The following is a 17,093-nucleotide window of genomic DNA, read 5'->3' as shown; positions in this document are numbered from 1 at the left end:
CAGACAAAGAAGGCATTCAGTAACTCTGCCTTCTCTGTATCGTCTGTCACCAGGGCATGCACCTCCTTCATCAATGAATGATTTTTATACTATTCTTGGGAGCATTTATCTTCATTACTTTCACTTACCTATGAGGGTCAGTTTAAAAATATGCTCTTGAGAGAAATAACTAAATATAATTCATATCTAAGTATTCCTGACTGCAAAAATAACAAATCTGAGTAGGCATTCTGAGCCAGGAGACTGGTTTCTAAACTGCCTGTGTCAAAATTATGTTGCTTCAGAATCAATTATGGTTTCTAGGTTGATGCTTTAACCACCATCTGCCAGGCATATTACAGCAATTCCTCTCGTTTCACATAACAGATGCATCTCTATCCAGAAGAGACCTTTAAATTGGGATGCTTGGTTTAAGGGTTGCCGCTTCAGCAGAAAATAGCACCATCAAAGATTTATTCTAAAAGTCTTACAACTTATTTAAGGTAGAGACACAGAATGAGCAGAGGGAGAGCTGGTAATGTGCTTTCTTCCTTTATTCATTCAGCACACATGAATTCTGTTAAACCTTTCTGGCTGTCGAAGAGTGTTGCTTTGTCTGCTCCTGCTGCCTTTGGGGCTTTTCGCTGTTGTAGCACGTGAATCACACTTTGCAGGGACTCCTGACGGTGCATTTTTTGCTTGTAACTTAGAGAAATGTTACTGTGGCACTTTTAGTTCTTTTACTCAGTCCTTCATGCTGCTGCTGATACATTAAGCTGTCCACTTTACAATCTAGTGAACATCCTTTCTCTTAAGTTGTATGTTCCTTGGACTTCTAGTTACTTCATCATTTATTTTTGTTGACATTCTGAGAATTAAGAAAACCCAAAACAACAAACCCCAACCCAAGTCACTCTTCCTGATGTGGTTGATCTCCTTTATTTAAGGCAAAATAAGAAAGTACGGGGACATGGTTCCCCATGATTTATTAGCTGAGGAAGAAGCTTTGCTCTGAGGAAGCAATAAGGAGAACGCAGAAGCAGCAGGAGAGATGTGTCACCGTTTCTTGTTCTTTGCAGTGATGTGAGACAGCGGATTCAACAAAGGATTGCTCAGACCTTCGGGATCAGCGCTGCCTCCCTGTACCTGACGAAGCCAACCTTCTTCTCGAGAATAAACAACACGGGAGCCAAGACAACACATGATGAATACTGGCACCCACACGTTGACAAGGTGAGTAGGAGGTGGATGGGATGCAAAAGTTTCCTGTTATTATTAAATAATTTTTAAGTCACTTTTCATTAAACAATCAGTCAAACATGTTTGAAAATTGGTGCTTGTAAAAATCCTTCAGGGGATGAACCTCATGGAAGGATAAGTGAATTTTAGAAACATAGGCCGCTACTTTCCTTTTTATTTTATTTTCCATACTTCTGCTAGAATTAACACATTATGTGAATGACTACTCAAGCATCTCTTTTATCAGAAACGTTGAATAAATTGACCCACAGAGTGTTTCAGTCTCTCAAACCTGCGGTTCCATTCAGCTCTCGCTCTTTCAGCCAGATCTGGCAGGAGCTATTGAAAAGTGGTCAGTTGGTCACTGGTAGCTGATCTGAGCCTGGATTTCAGCAGGGCAAACTTTGGCCTTTTCAGGCAATTGCTGGGGGAAATCCCATGGGCAAGGCTGCTCGAAGGCAAAGGGGCCCAAGAGAGTTGGTTAGTGTTCAGGGACTCTTTCTAAAGGGCACAAGATCAGAGCATCCTGACACATAGGAAGTCAAAGAAGGGAGCCAGGAGACCTGTGTGGTTAAACAGGGAACTGCTGGGTATGCTCAAGTGGAACAGGAGAGTTTCTAGATCATGGAAGGAGGGGCTGGCCACCTGGGGAGAATATCAGGCTGTTGTCAGAGGGTGTAGGGAGGCAACTAGGAAAGCTAAGGCCTCCTTAGAATTCAACCTGGCGAGAGGGGTCAAGGACAACAGGAAGAGCTTTTTCAATACGTGGCAGATAAAACTAACAGCAGAGGCAATGTAGGCTTACTTCAACTGCATAGTGTTCTATCTGAAGGTTTATAGCTCAATACTTCGCATTTTTCAATGGACCTGAATGATTTGGGATTGGTATTATTTCTGAATTTAACCAAGTTCAAAGGTTCGTGTAGGCAGAAGCGGTTTAAATTTAGAAAATACAGTGACAGCTTTCACAGCCGCTGTTCAGAAGAAGCAAGTGATACAACATGGAATTTTCAGCCACTAATATGACAAAGACCAGCTCAGCTTTTGGATGCTGCTTGTTTAGAAAGCTGCGATATAACCATTGAACAGGAGTGCACCGAGGACCGGGGTGGGAGGGATGATTTTGAGGTGCAGATTATTTTGACTAGTGCTGGTGGGAGCTGGTTGTAGAGAATAAACTGTGCTGGGTGGGTTCGTAAGAATTCCATCTCATGTTATGCTCATTTCCACGTGAAGTGCAATAAATTCATAGGTTCCTCATAGGTTTTTTTTCACACTTTCAGAGAATTGAATTTGACTGCCACGAGGGACAAGAAGGCAGTAAATTTCAATAGCTGATGCCTGTTTTCTCCACTTTTTTTTTTTCTTTCAGCCCGAAAGTGTATTTTAGAATTTCAGACTCTGATTTATTACTATAATGAGTTTTGTGTCTGCACAAGCATTAGGCTTGCCAATATTCTCTTTTCTGCATGTGTTTTGCATTGGTAAGTGAATAAGGTGGTTGGATAACCTTACAATTAAGTGTTTCTACCCCAATTTTTCCTATAATGTACAAGTTATTTTGTCATTTAGAAGCAAATCTCTTTCCATAAAGAGAAGCAGCTTCTACAGAGGAAATAAATTCTCTGTTATGGCATCCTGACATTGCCTGTACATGATGGACAGCAGGTGTTGAGGGTTTTGATTGCGGAGTGACAATCAAACCCTGGCAGATGTATTGTTAACCTCCTCTTCCCCCCCACTTCCCCCTTTGGCCCCCAACTTTGCCCCTTCCCACTCAGGACGGGCGATGGGGAGGGAAAGGACAGAGAGAAGAGAGTTGGAAAAATTGAAAATGTTTTACTAATGCTACTAATAAGAACAGAGAAAATAATACAAAATATACAAAACCAATCTTGAAAGTCCCAGCAACTTCAGAGCCAGCACCTGAAGTCCTGGACTGGACTCTACAGCCAGCGGAGCTGGATTCAGTCTCTCACTGGCCTCAGTTTGCAGGGATGACTTGCAAGGTCCTCTGCTAATGTCGGCCATAAGGAAAAGGGAAAAAAAAATGGATGTGATCCTCATGATCTCCCACTTTTATATGACGTATTCACTTGAATGGGATGTTACACACAGTTTCTTGGTCACCTGTTTCTTGTTGCCCATCTTGTGAGATGTGTATCCATGCTTAGCAATAACTTCTCATTCCATCGCTATGTTTACCAAAACATGTATCTGGTTCTCCAGTAAAATGCAGCTAATACGAAGCTTTAACTGACAGGCAAATTCACTAAAAGAGAAACTTGTCTTTTACCAAAACCAGGACAGCAGGCTGGATGTTTGCCTGTTCTTATCCATCTCTTTTGTCCACATTTGTTTACCTCGCAGGCTGGCTGTTCAGGGAGCAGATACATCAACTGACTGGCCTTGGCTTTTTCTAGCCCATCTCCAGCTTCACAAAAAACCCAAAACAAATGCAAAATGCGTTTTCTTAAGCTTGCTATGTATAACCTAAACCTTAGGAGTGTCTATACTGAATAATTGGGTGGTCTGATTTATGACAGCAGTGAAGAGACCATTATCCTAGTTGGGGCAGTTAATAAACACTGTGTTCATAATAGTGTAGAATTTGCACCTCCAAAAAATAGCATACCTGCTCTAAACCATGTAAATGTGACTTATGCTAATTTTCAAGATATTTTCTGAGAGAAGTATTGTTTAGATCACACTGGGAGTTAAAACCATAGCTTGTCCTGTGTATTTTATACAAGTAGTTTGAACATTTTTCAGTTCTGTAGCAGTTGACTGTGTTTGGAAGGCTCAAACATTCAGACCACTGAAGTGCTTTTCATCTGTGCCTTGAACCTTTTGTGCCTGGAACCTGATGTTCCAGGTGAATATATTTTAATGTGGTTATCTTCATTTTTGCAGTAAGGGCTGTATGTGAATATGCCAAAGTTGGGCTACTCTCTGTGCTGTCGTGACAGCAATGTTGCACGCTAAATAGTTGAATGATAGCACTTTTCCATTACCAGGTTGAAAATTCAGAGTTTGAACCAGGCTGATGATGCTTTAAATAGGGTCTGATAGAGGTAAAACCTTGATCCTGTTCACTTTGTGTCCGCCGTAAAAGTCCAAATTCCATCATCATGTGTTATTTTTACCAGACACTGGCCGCCTTTACTTCTGCTACATCATTAACTTGAATTGGCTTCAAAGGATTCATTTGAATCCTTTCCTTGCTGCACAAACAAGCCACTAATTCCTCTCTAACTTCTGTGTGTCAAAAGGTCTGGTGTTATTTTCCTGTTAAGTGCAATTGGAAAAGAACTATTTCTGGATGTAGCTTCCATGTATGTCTTTGCCAGATCGTGGCTTACAGAAATGTTACAGTATGTGTAGAATATGTCTGTATATAGTTTTAGCCTACTGTAGATATATGTTGTGTAGATCTATAGCTGTATTGGTATGTGGGTAGAAAAAGGTAAAAATATTTCTAGCTGCTCAGGCTGTGCAGGAGACTGAATTCAAACAGAAGGTCAGTAGGTCAGAAGATATTTCAGAGAAGGCTGAACAGGATAGAAAGGTTGTGGAGCTTCACAGGTTGTGTTCAGTGCAGCCAGCCTGCTTTGTGTTTTAATTTCTCCAACAAACTGTGTTTCACCACCTCCAGACTGCAGTTGAAACCATTGCTATTGATCGGAGGTAGGAAACATTTCTCAGATAAGAGCAGTGGTATTCTTATCTGGCCTGCAAAATAAGTGCGAGTACGAGGGAGTTGAAGACAGATAAATAAGCTCAGCATGTTAAAAATATTGACAGCTTGTTGGATGCTTTTGTGTTGTATTGTTCTATTCCAAGGAGAGTGCATAAATAACAAATCACTTTATGCATTTCCGCATAATAATTAAATGGTGAAGGTTGCTTCTAGAAGACTTTAGGATTCTTTTTCTCTGCCTCTTTCCCAAAGAAAGGAAAACTCAAGCCCTTGAAGAATTAATGTGACACTTTTCTGTTTCAGAGTCTGACACTGAGTCAAAGATGTAGGCTTGTTAGAATACACCAATAGCCCTCTTCCCTTTTCCCCCATATTGCTTAGACTATTGTAGTTATATTTCTTAATCTGAATATCCTTGGTTTGGAAGATTTTTAACTGCATAATGGAGTAGCACAGATCTGTTGTGTCTGTATGAGGCTTTGCTTTTTTTCTCTAAAATCTATTTGGTTTTTGGTTGCACAGGAATGGAAACCCTGAAATCACTCAAATGACTCATTTAATCTTGTTGAATGTATAAGCAGCTAAATCAAATAGAGAGAGCATTGGCTTAAGATGTGGAGTTTCATCTTGGATGGAATTTGTTTGGAGCTGAGCCTTTCAAACAGCAAATCTCTGATTTATAATGGGATTGCTGCTGCACGCTCAGCTCTGACAGCAGAATAGTCTTAAAACATTCTCTAATAGAAGTGATAAGGGGCTTGAAGATTTCTGCAGTCCCCTGACTGGGTGAGGATCCCATTGTTTTTCACAGAACTGTCAGGATCTGCGGTAAGATCAGTTTTGGTTTGTTCTCCTTGCATTTCTTCTATTGGAGCTAGTCCAGGATTTCAGTGTAAATTTTCTTGGTTGCAGCCTTTGTTTGTAGCCTAAATATCTTCATGAGCAGCTTATAGCTATTTTTTCCACCTCCTCCCATCCCTGGGTATTTATGGGTAGCAGTCATATCCCTTCTCAGCCTTTTTTATTAAGGTGAACAAGCCAAACCTTGTAACACCATCTCCATCCCCCTGACCCTTCCAACCACCCTCTGGCCATTGGGGCTGTTGCTGATGGCAGCTGCTCCCTGTGCTAGCGAACTTCGCACTCTTGTCTTCCCCTTGTGTTGTTAGACATGTTATGAAATAACATGAAAAGATCTTGCTTCTGCTTTAGGACAGCATCCTCCTTGAAATCTGAGGATTGATTTTTTTCTTGTGTCTGCTGAAATTTATTGCCTCAGCTCCCTTACAGCCCCTCTTTATTTAGAGACTTGCTATTTGGTGTCTTACATTGTCCACTAAATAGATACTACCAATATATAAAACACTGCAAGTAGCCATCAAGGCCGTTTTTATGATTATCTGCACAAAGAGATTGAGGCTTATGGGAAAAGAGCAGTTCTGACTGATTCCTGGAAGGTATCATGCTACATCTAAGCTGATTGGAAAGTGAATAGATGTATTTTCTTCTGCAATGGAAAGCAGAGAATGCTCTCCTATGTGTCTGAGGCCTATTCCATATTCTTACAGCTGTTTAGCTGCATATAAACATATAACCTCAAAAACCCAAAGGTGCCACACTGCAAAATGTGGCTGGCTAATTCTGACAATTAGTTGTATTTATGATAATAACCTTTAAGAAGAATCATATCAATATCATTGAGTGTCTACCATTACATATTAGCTGTGTTTGACTTATTTAAATAAAGGGTACTCAAAAAGAACACTCTAACTGTATGAAGTATCAAGCTGAATGGAAATGCCCACATCTTTTCTATTGAATTGTTCATGAGGAGCTATAGAATTTGATTTGCTGCAGTGTGCCTTTGTAGCTTATCACCTGGTTTTAATGACAGCTTTTCTGACATAGTTTGAACTTCTGGTTCAGTTATTAACCTTCCTGGACTTGGAAGCTATTACCGGGGTAATAAATATATTTTATATACATGTGGGACTTCTGGCATTTTAAATAACTGAGTATAATTTAGTGCCTCCTTTCCGTGGTGTTGCATTTCTCAGGCCTGGCTGCTTTGTTAGTAATGAACAAGAACAGGGACAGAAAAGCCATTTTCCATTGCACGCTTGGTTCGTCAGATTAGTTGTCTATAGAAATCAGATGTTTGGTTAGGCTAAAATGGTTCGTCGTCAGCTCTTAGAAGTTCAGAATTGGTGAAGGATGAGGAGTGCACTGATGGAGCAAAGATGCCGCAGCACTGAAGAGTTCATAAAAATAATTCTACAGCGTTAGACTTGCAGGTATGAGTTGGGCTTCTCTTTGAACTTCTTCACTGTGCAGATGACTTAATTAGCCAGAAGACTTCCTTGAACGGACTGGGAGTTTGATCACCAAATCCATGAAGAGGAAAACAGCTTTGTGAAGCTGATCACCTAATTGCTGTAGAATGGCTGTTTTGAGGTGCTGCGGTACCACATGCTTATTAATTCCCATTTATTGCCTTGTGTTGCTACTAAGGTTTGTATAAATGTGGGGAGAAGGGGATCACTAAAACATTTCCCTCATTCTCTTAATTCAAACTGTGTAGTGCAGCATATCGCTGGATTTGGCTTTTTTCCTTTAAGCCCTTATGATCCAAATAATAAAATGAGTAACAATGACAATGTCTTCCAATTCCATCTGCTGCTATGTTCTCTTTAGTTGTTGCCCTTACAGAATAATGTGTACGACTGCTGTTGAGCCAGAATTTAACTGGCACTAATGAATGTAACCTAAACCAAAATCGAAAATATTTAGAAAATGTCTAAGTTGGGTAGTAGCACCTACCTCTAATGGTCACCAGGTCACTCAAAACACTCTGCAAATACTATGTATTTATACAGTGCTACTGTGCTGCACATTTTGCTGCTTGACAGTGTAATGCGGAACTTGACTGAGTTGTGATATAATGTAAAGGAATTGGAGAACATAGCCATTGATTTTGAAGTATATTTTTAATTGTTGGTGACATATAGATATGAAAAAAATGTTTTCAGAATCCAGCTGAACTCATTGTCAAATATTTTAATAGCTTCTCTCTGAGTATTACTGCATAGTATTTCTTTTCTCCATCTTCAGTGTACATATGGAGCAAAAATAATACTTTAAAAGGAAGGAAAATAACCTTGTTAGACTTAAGTAAGATGTTTGGTCTGCAGGCTGAGAGGAAGCAGAAACTTTGAAAGTCACATTTGGAGGCTTTTAAACAAAACCTGTATGGAAATGAGTAGAAGTTCCTCCAACAAATGTTTTTACTTGGAAAGTCTGATTCACTGTTATGAGAAACCTCCTGCATAATAGCTGGTGAAAAGAGTAGAAGGTGAGGTTTCCAGAAACCTGTAGCTGTGATTAGATAGTGGGTGGAATTAATTAGTCAAAGACTGTTCTTGGATTGTCTTTCACCATTAACCTTAGAGTGGTGTTTTATCTTACAACAGCAGAAGTAGATCTGAGCCCATCTGTATTTTTGATACAAGGCAAAGCTCTAACTTCTGAAGCCATGTTGTTTAGTGCTTGTTTAGCAGACTTTGGATAACATAAGTCAATAAGAGTGGTTCTTTATGGAAACTGTAATAATAGATATAGTAAACATAACATGCTAGTTTTATGTGTAGTTTGTATATAAACAGAATAGACAAAAACATATATAATTTCTGTTAAAGTTCTCAGCTTTCAGAGACCCCTTTATGAAATGAGTGAAAACTTGAAAATTACAAAACCTCATCAGATCCATCTGCTTTATTTGTGCTCTGCCAAGATGAGAGTAGAATTTGGTTAACACTTGGTAATACTGTTTTACTCCTAGGTAACGTACGGCTCTTTTGACTACACTTCACTGCTCTATCTGTCTGACTACACTGAAGATTTTGGTGGTGGACGCTTTGTGTTTATGGATGCGGGTTCCAACAAGACGATAGAGCCCCGAGCAGGTGAGAGTCTGGGTTTGCCCCCACTGGGGCAGCCCAGGTGGTGCCATTTACTAACTGGGTGGGCTGGTGGGTGCAGTGGGACTTTATTTTGTGTCAGCGGTAACTGTGGAGTAATGCAGCATTTTATCTGAGCTTCAACCTGTCTGTGTGGCAGGTGAGTGCTGAACTTCCAGCAGTGTGACCTTTTATGATGCGAGACCAGGCACATTTCTGCAGCAAAAAAAATCAAGGACAACTTTATATTCCTACTGTGTTCCATCTTCTTTTCAAGAGAGAAAAGATGGAGATTTACTCATTTAAGACAGTGTCAGTAATTGCTGACAGGCATTACCCCAAGCAGAATTGACTTCTGACTGTTGCTGCCTGCAAATGGAGATGGGTGCGGGTTTTTTTGCCTCGTGGGTCATAACAATCCACTCACCAGCAGTAAAGTTGGCTTAAATAAACTCTGGTATGATCCGCATTCTGGGTTTGGTATCAAGGATTGCATGCGTGTTTGTTTTGGCTTTTGTGGTTGGAAATAAACCCCAAACTGAAAGTGTCATCCTTAGCAAAATGCTGCCACCAGTATTTTGAAAGGGAATACATTAAACTATTCCATTTCCAAATGCAGTTATGAGGTTAACATGTTTTTATAGCTGTGGAAATCCTAGTTGAATTCTAGGTAGCTGAGAGGGGAGCTGAAGGCTGCTCATGCCGATTGCTCTATGCAATGTTCCTCTGACTTAATTTCAGAGTCTGCAACTGTGAAATTGCTTCCATTCAGCCCCATCCGATTAATTTTTCAGGTTGTGCTGCGAGGCGTTGGCTCTTTGTCATTCTTGGGGAGGAAGAGGGAGCAGATGAATTACAGAAAGATTTTTACCAGCACCTGATTTTGGCTGTTGTATGTGTGCCCCAGAACTGGTTAAACACGCCTTGGGAAAACAGACAACGCAAAGCATTAGGGAATGGCCTTTTCTGAAAGAACAAATGTGCCACATGCACACAACAGAACATTACATTTAATACCAGTTACACGTTTCTAATGCGCTCCTCTATCTAAACACAGTCGTCAGGGTTCCTGTGGTTGTGTCACTACCTGTGGTGCAATCTAATTAACCACAGCATCCTGTGAGCAAAGGAGAAAAGTGTGAGAGGTGAAGCACAAGCACAATGTGAAGGCAATTTCACTTACTATGGTTTTCCTCTTGCTGATAAAAAGTGGCTTATGGGAGAATGTGAAGGAGGGAATGACCCCAGGGTGTTTTCTGTTGCTGGTGCAAGTTGATCACAGAATCCCAGAATGTCAGGGATTGGAAGGGACCTCGAAAGCTCATCCAGTGAATGTCTGCAGAGAAGGAGACTCCACAACCCCCCTGGGCAGCCTGGGCCAGTGTCTGTCACCCTTACTGAGAAGAAGTTTCTTCTCAAATTTAAGTGGAACCTCTTGTGTTCCAATTTGAACCCATTACCCCTTGTCCTATCACTGGTTGTCACCAAGAAGAGCCTGGCTCCATCTTCCTGACACTCACCCTTTAGATATCTGTAAACATTAATTGATGTGTTTTGCATGTTCAGAATGTTCCTTTGCAGTGTTTTCTCCTCCTCTCTTTATTTGTTTTATGCTTTTGATCCTTTGTGCTTCTCATGTCACTCCAACCCAACTCTTAAAACCATGTTGATAAGTTTTTATGCTTCTCATTTAGGAGATTGAGGCTTTTTGAGACATGACTGTTGTAATTGCTGGTTTGGTTTTCATGCATGACAGGTAATTTACCTTCTCTGTATTGCTAATGCCATTTCAGTTCCAAAACCTGGCACTTCTCGTTGTCTCAAAGTTAGTCTGCGTTTTGGGAACCTGGTACCGTGTGCCAAAATGAGCACATTCCTTTTTCTGTGAGCAGTCATTTGTTAAAGTGTCAGGCTTTACAGTAGGGAACAGAAAGGTGTTGTTCCTGATGCAGTGGAGCAGAAAAGCAGTAATTTGAATTTAAAAAAAGATAATTAAAAATAAAACATTATGGGCTTTCCTGTGTTGGGGAGTCCTGCCTGGACAAGTCCTGCTGCTGCTTCCAAAGCTTTCACAGCACTTGGTATTTCAGGATCTGTCTCAGCCAGGCAGTTAGGGACAGCGAGAACTGTTTTATGAGAAGTGGAGCCTAATTTCAAATGCTTATCACTTCTCTAATTATATATCACTTGTGGATTGTGTACGAAGTCTGGAAATCCTGATTCTTATTCTCACATATTTGAGGGAAAGACTCTCGATAGAATATGTAGCATGGTCTACAACATTGCCTGGTTAAATTATTAACAGACACCCCTAGCTTCAAGAAGGAATTATAATTTATTAACCTAGAGGTTCTTGAGGTATTTTCTTCTTTTTAAGACATGAACAAAAGTCTCCACTGTGCCAACTGACGTGTACAGACCTCTGGCTAATTCATAACCAAACGTGGCGGTAGGGAACACATTTTTCTTGTGCCGTGATGAGTTTCAGAAGTATATATGTGTCTTTTGACTTCAGTCAGGACCTCTGTTTGCTGCAAGAAACTCACTGTACCATGAGTAAGAGAATTATTAGTGCTGAGTGAAATACTACTTGGAAAAAACCATTTTTTTGACAAAGAAACAGTTCTAAAGTAGCGTCTGTAGCTTTTAAATGTCAATGCAAATTCTACTTCCAAAATTGACATCTTGGCTTTTTTTCTGTCCTTTGCACCAGGGGTTGCTCTGTCAATATTGACAATTGGCCTCTAAGGCTCTTTTCCTTGGTATAAAATACTTAGCTATAAAGAAACACATGTAGTATGCACCTTATGTGCTTTTCATTCCTTGCTGCACAGGACTTGGTTTTATGTGATGCATATGCATGCCAATACTTCACAAATTTGATACTGCTAGACAAATATGCAGCAAAGCTAGAAGCATAAAGAGAGCAGAAGAAAATTGCCCTCAGCAAGTCAACTTGATGGAATTCAGGTATTGTAATGGATAAAGTAAAACAAAATACCAAATCAGCTGCAGGTTCAGCTGTATTACACCGTATGGTTCAGTAACGATATTTCATTTCTTGGTTCCTGATCTTTGTGAATGTTAACGTCACACACTATAGGTGCTATCATGAAGTCTTTTTGTTTAAAGGCCATTTTTTGAATGAGAGATGAGCAGCAGAAGTTACCCTTGTTTGTTTTAGTGATTTACTAAATGCAAGGATAAATTCCTTCTCTGTCAACTCCAAAACCTACAACTGGCATCCGTGTGGTTCGACTCTACCAAACATGCTGTGGTTAGCAAGGCCAGGAAAAGTAAAATAGACGTTCCAGATGTATTTCATGTGATTGGAATTGCAACATTTTGTACTTAGAGGCTTTTCTTGGTAAGAACTTCTTGTCGGAGTCCAGTTCAGGAACTTTTTGCTGCTCTGACGTGGTCGTACTGGTGAGTAATGGAGGGGAGAGCTGGAAGGTGGAGCAGAGGTGGGATCCCTGTCCTGTTCTGGGCTGTCAGGAGAAGAAATGGAGCCAGGAGGCCTTGGTGAGACACAGTAGCTGTGATTTGGAGGGAGTAGTTAAGCCATTTTGACTTCTAAATACTTGACTGCGTTGTCACACCCTCAGACATAATGTACAGAGCGGAAACTCCTGTTATTCTGAGCAACCGACTGTGCTGGTAGGAGAGCAGCAGGCAGGGCTTCTGTTGAAGTCTAAAAATGCTCATGTACTTTTAGCAGGAAATAATTAAGTTCACTTATTTCCTTGAAAAACTGTAATTTGGAAGTTTGCGGTCCAAATGGTTCTGAATTTAAAATAGAAGCAAGTACTTTTAAAATTAGTGATAATACTTCTACAAATTACAAGCCAGCTATGTAAATCAGTGACTTTATTTATAACAGCAACTAATTTCTCTGTCTAGCAAATAAATTTCGGACAAGTTTGTAACTAGGCTTCTTTAGGTACACATTGCAGATTTGTGTAGTATGTTTTTTGTGTGTTTATTTTTAAGGTTATAGGCTTCTTTATGCTTCTATGCTTGGCATATATACAGCATAAAACGTTTAGAGTTGTGCCCCCTCTCTCCACTCTGGATCAGGGCCATTGCAGATGCTTTCATTTCATGTTATTTTTACGGGATTTAGGTAAGGTCTTGCTTAAAGCTTTCCCCATGCAGCATTTATTTGTAAGTAATTGAATAAGCATATCTGTTATATTCTGTAGTCACACAATAAAACTTATTTATGATCAGGTTATTTGCCTAGTGATATGGTCATTTTTCTTGGACACTTTATGTGAGAATGAATTATCAATCCAAAACAGATGACAGGGGTAAGAAGACAGTTGTTTGTGCAGCTTCCCTGGCAGTGCTTCTGTCTTGGTGTCATTCGGCACATGAGATGCAGTTTTTCTTTCCTTTGCAAGTAACATTTAGAGCTGGTAAATGTTAAGCAGGCAGTCAAAGCTGTCAGTGCCTGAGATGAAAGATGTCGCACGGATCTGTAGTGCCAAACAAACTGTTCTGCTTCTCTTTAATCAGACAGATGAGTTGCTTCATTTCCTTCTTTCCAGTTCCCGGAGAATGAGGGGACAGTTATCACTCGCTTACTTGTGTGATCGAGTGTTGGTTGAGACAATTGAACACGTAATTTGTGGTTTTTCCTGGATGTTCTCATGACCCAAGGAGTTTACAAGGAAACCTGGCGGTCATTTAAACTGCAAAGGCCAGGATGCTGCCAAAAAAGCAGAAACATCGGTGCCATGTGAAGGATGAGAGTGTGAAGGGACTTGGAGTCCAGTGGATAAACAGGTGTGCTGCAAATAGAAAGTGATTGCCAAAGCTGATACTCATGTGAATGGCCTGTTCATGTGTGATCAGAATACCTGAGGTTGGAAGGGGCTGCTGCATGCATGTCATCTGCTCCATGTCCCCTGCTCAAAAATCAAGCACAGAAGACGTGAGGGTAACAACAAAATGTGTGTCTGAGACAGACCTGGGAAACATCGGTATCTGGTTCTGCACTCGCATGTGCTAATGCTGAGACCTTGAGCAACCTGGTGGAACTCAGCTGTTGGATATAATTTAGAAATTGGCCTTGATTTGAGAAAGGGAATTGGATCAGATGACCTCTCAAGGTCTCTTCCAACATAGATTATGCAATGAATTTATAATATTGGGGCATAATGATCTTGTAGTATTTTTTCTTATGAGCATTACAGTATGTTAGTATTTGTATGGTCTCAAAGTCCTTTCATATATTCCCTACATCTACTTTTTCTCTTGCCAGAATAAGAACAACATAGGCTATCTTTTATAATACTTAGAAAACAGAGCATGTGTTAACTGCAAAGTATTGTAATGGTGATTACTAATTAATTTTCACAGTAACCTTGTTAGAATAGGTCACTACCACATTCATTTTGGAGACAAGGGAACAAATGAGAGAGTAAGTGGTTTGGTTGGAAGTCAGTTACATGTCAAGAGCATAGTTGTGATTGAAAACTGCTTCCTTTTCATATTCCTCCAATCTGTATTACCTCACAGACCAGGAGTTAGGCAGCTTTTCTTATGGAAATGCAACCGAATGTTAAAATTCAACACAGATGAAATCTCCTGAGAACAAGCCTTAGGGGAATACTTTTTTACATTTTTACTGTGATATATAGCTGAATGCAGCTGAATTCTCACCTGCATGATGCTGCTTGCATCAGTTGTATTTTCTGAATCCATCTAAAAAGAATCCATTGATAAGGGGCAATTAAGAATGTGATTAAAACCTGAGAAAGCAAAAGCAGGGAAAAGCAAAAGCTCATTGTTAATACATATCTTCCTCTAGGGGTTTTGTTTGAGTAATTAAATGGGACATAATTGCTGCTTAGTGAAATATCTGTGGCTTTTGCTGCTGGTGAAGTATTATTCCTGAAAATAAGTGTTGCTTCATCTAAATTAGGATCACATAAAATTCGTGGCAGTGTGGTTTGTGACTGGCATTTGTATGTCTTCATAAATAACGAGTCCTGGAATCAGTGCAGAAGTTGATTCTCAAAACATCAGTAGAATAAGTGGTTACCTCTAAGATTAAGGTCTTGCTCCCTGCGAGACCTTTCCTGTTTTTCACATCACAGGCGTTTCTCAGCCTGACAGCATTTAAGAGCCTGACTTGTGTCAGTGACACCAAACACCGGGCTCAGTTTGGTGGATGCTGTGGTGATGAGCTCGTTGGCAGTTCTTGTCCTCAGTCAGTGTGAGAGTGGAGTGTTTAAATGAGTTTGCACCTGGGTTTTCCATTCAATTAATCCCTTTGTCCCCAATACAATTTATCCTTTGCTTCCTCTTTTGAGTTATTAAAACTTGTGGGGATGCTTAAGGGCCACAGAAAGGACTGAGATGAAACTCCACCTGTGGATGGAACTCTTGGCTCATCTTAGTACAGAAGCAGAGCTTCTGTGAACTAGAGAGGGGAGCGACTGCACCACAACACTTTCTGCAGCCTGCAAGGAACAGGAGCTCATCAGCTAAAGGTTTATAGGCCCTATCTCCATCCTGAAGCACACTGTCTAGCACTTAATGCTGGAAAGCAGAGAAAACCTGGAAAGGAAATAAAAACAAACTGTAGATTCAGGTATTGTTGTCAAATAGAGGTTGTAGGGCAAGGACTCATTACTTCTGTTACTGCGGAGATATGCAAGCAAGCAAAGCATTTAGAAACGGGCTCCTGCAGGTCTTGAGTTTACCATAAATCTTTCTAATTCTTTGGGTTTTTTTTGCTTTTCTAATAAAAGTGAGAACAAGTGCATTTGTGTGGGAGGAACTTCCTCTGGCCTGTAGTTGCACTCAGAGCTAGGCTGGCGTACCGCTCCCTCCCCTGGCCCTAGACACCCTGGGGCAAACTTTGAAGCCATTTGGGAACAACTCTAAAGAAATTAAGTGTTTGTGGGCAGAAGAGAGAAAAGAGCATGGACAGAAGTGCCTACAAAATGTATTTTTATCTAGTATGGGGCTGTATGTCCAAGTGTTAAGAGCACTCAGTGTGGTGGCGTGCTGCACTGACTGCTGTGGTGAGCTCTGCCCCATTGACTTCTCATGGAATGGGGAGCGGAGGTGAGGAGGAGGTGATGGATAGTAGGTGTGACAGGGCAGCCCGTGGCTCCTGGTAGCTTATGAATCTCAACCTCTTTTTCCTGAGGTTGAAGTACAGGGTCAAAGCATCGTGAAGCTAAAACAATGGAGTTTTTGGCATCTTGCAATGATTGGGGAAAACAAGTCAAATGTTCACAACTGGGGTGAAATACTTTTCAGACTACAGATTTATTTAAGTAGAAAAAAAATGAATCCTTTGGCTTTTACCCTTGGCATCACTTCTAACCCCAGGACACCTCCATTCCAATCTCCATCCTTCAGAGCATAGCTCAGAGATTGGTGTCTTTCTGAAAGCTTGGAAGCACGGACCTCAAAACAGGAGGTGATCCCTTTGCTGTCTCGTCCTCTCCAAAAGTTCATCCTCTAAGGACCAGGGATTAAAGACCGCATCTGTTTTGCTTAGATAATATACTATAAAATTGTATGGAGTGGTACCTTGTGGTCTCAAAAAAGCTTACACTTTAACAGTAAGTGTTCATAAATCAAACTGGAATTATGTGCCAGAAGGTAGCAGTCAAAATTTCTTTAGTGGAGCAGAAAAGCAAGTTGGAAAGAAACCTGTGCAGGCTCATCAGAGGAGGGGAGGAGAGAATGAAAAGACCAATTTGAGGACATTGTTAAATAATGAAAGAAAAGGACAAAGGAAATGGGATACGAATTTTACATACTTTCTCCTGAGCTTTTGTTCCGCAAAAATGTTTCAGCAGGAAATTGTAAGTACGTACACACTTTTATCTGCAATGAATAGTTGCATAACCATTCTGTAGCATTTGTAGTACAACACTCATCTCTTTTGAAGCTCAACATTGATTCTATTGGTATTTCATAGTCTGGAGAGCTTAGTGGAGGTGTCCTGTGCATATTGTTTTCCCCATTCACAATGAGAGCAATCCTATCACAGCAACACTAGTTGTGGCAGCATTTAACACTTTTTTAAAGTGCACTTTCAACACTTTGAATGCAGCCTCACAGCTACAACCAGACCCATATTGTATATGGTCCTACTAACTTGCTGATGTGGCTCATAGCTTGGAACTTTGGGGTTTAAAATCTTAACTCAAAATTGATTAAAAAAATAATAGCCGGGACAAGGACAG

At 40.4% G+C, this 17,093-nt stretch overlaps 1 protein-coding gene across 2 annotated transcripts in view; it reads left to right on the top strand.

The window, feature by feature from the left end:
- Positions 1-17,093, top strand: part of OGFOD3 (2-oxoglutarate and iron dependent oxygenase domain containing 3) — a 38,571-nt gene that overhangs the window by 16,618 nt on the left and 4,860 nt on the right. The window contains exons 7-9 of one of the 2 annotated variants that reach the window (XM_080356349.1): positions 1,059-1,212; positions 8,757-8,880; positions 9,035-9,218. In XM_080356349.1, coding sequence (XP_080212475.1) covers positions 1,059-1,212; positions 8,757-8,880; positions 9,035-9,045 — 289 coding nt within the window. In that variant the 3' untranslated portion in view covers positions 9,046-9,218. Of the gene's footprint in view, positions 1-1,058; positions 1,213-8,756; positions 8,881-9,034; positions 9,219-17,093 lie in introns of those variants that run through there. The other variant, XM_080356348.1, reaches the window with a different exon arrangement.

The sequence above is a fragment of the Nesoenas mayeri genome (assembly GCF_963082525.1).
Source record: "Nesoenas mayeri genome assembly, chromosome: 19".
NCBI lineage: Eukaryota > Metazoa > Chordata > Aves > Columbiformes > Columbidae > Nesoenas > Nesoenas mayeri.
The sequence above is the reverse complement of the archived record's forward strand: the minus strand, read 5'-3'. Positions and strand labels throughout refer to the sequence as shown.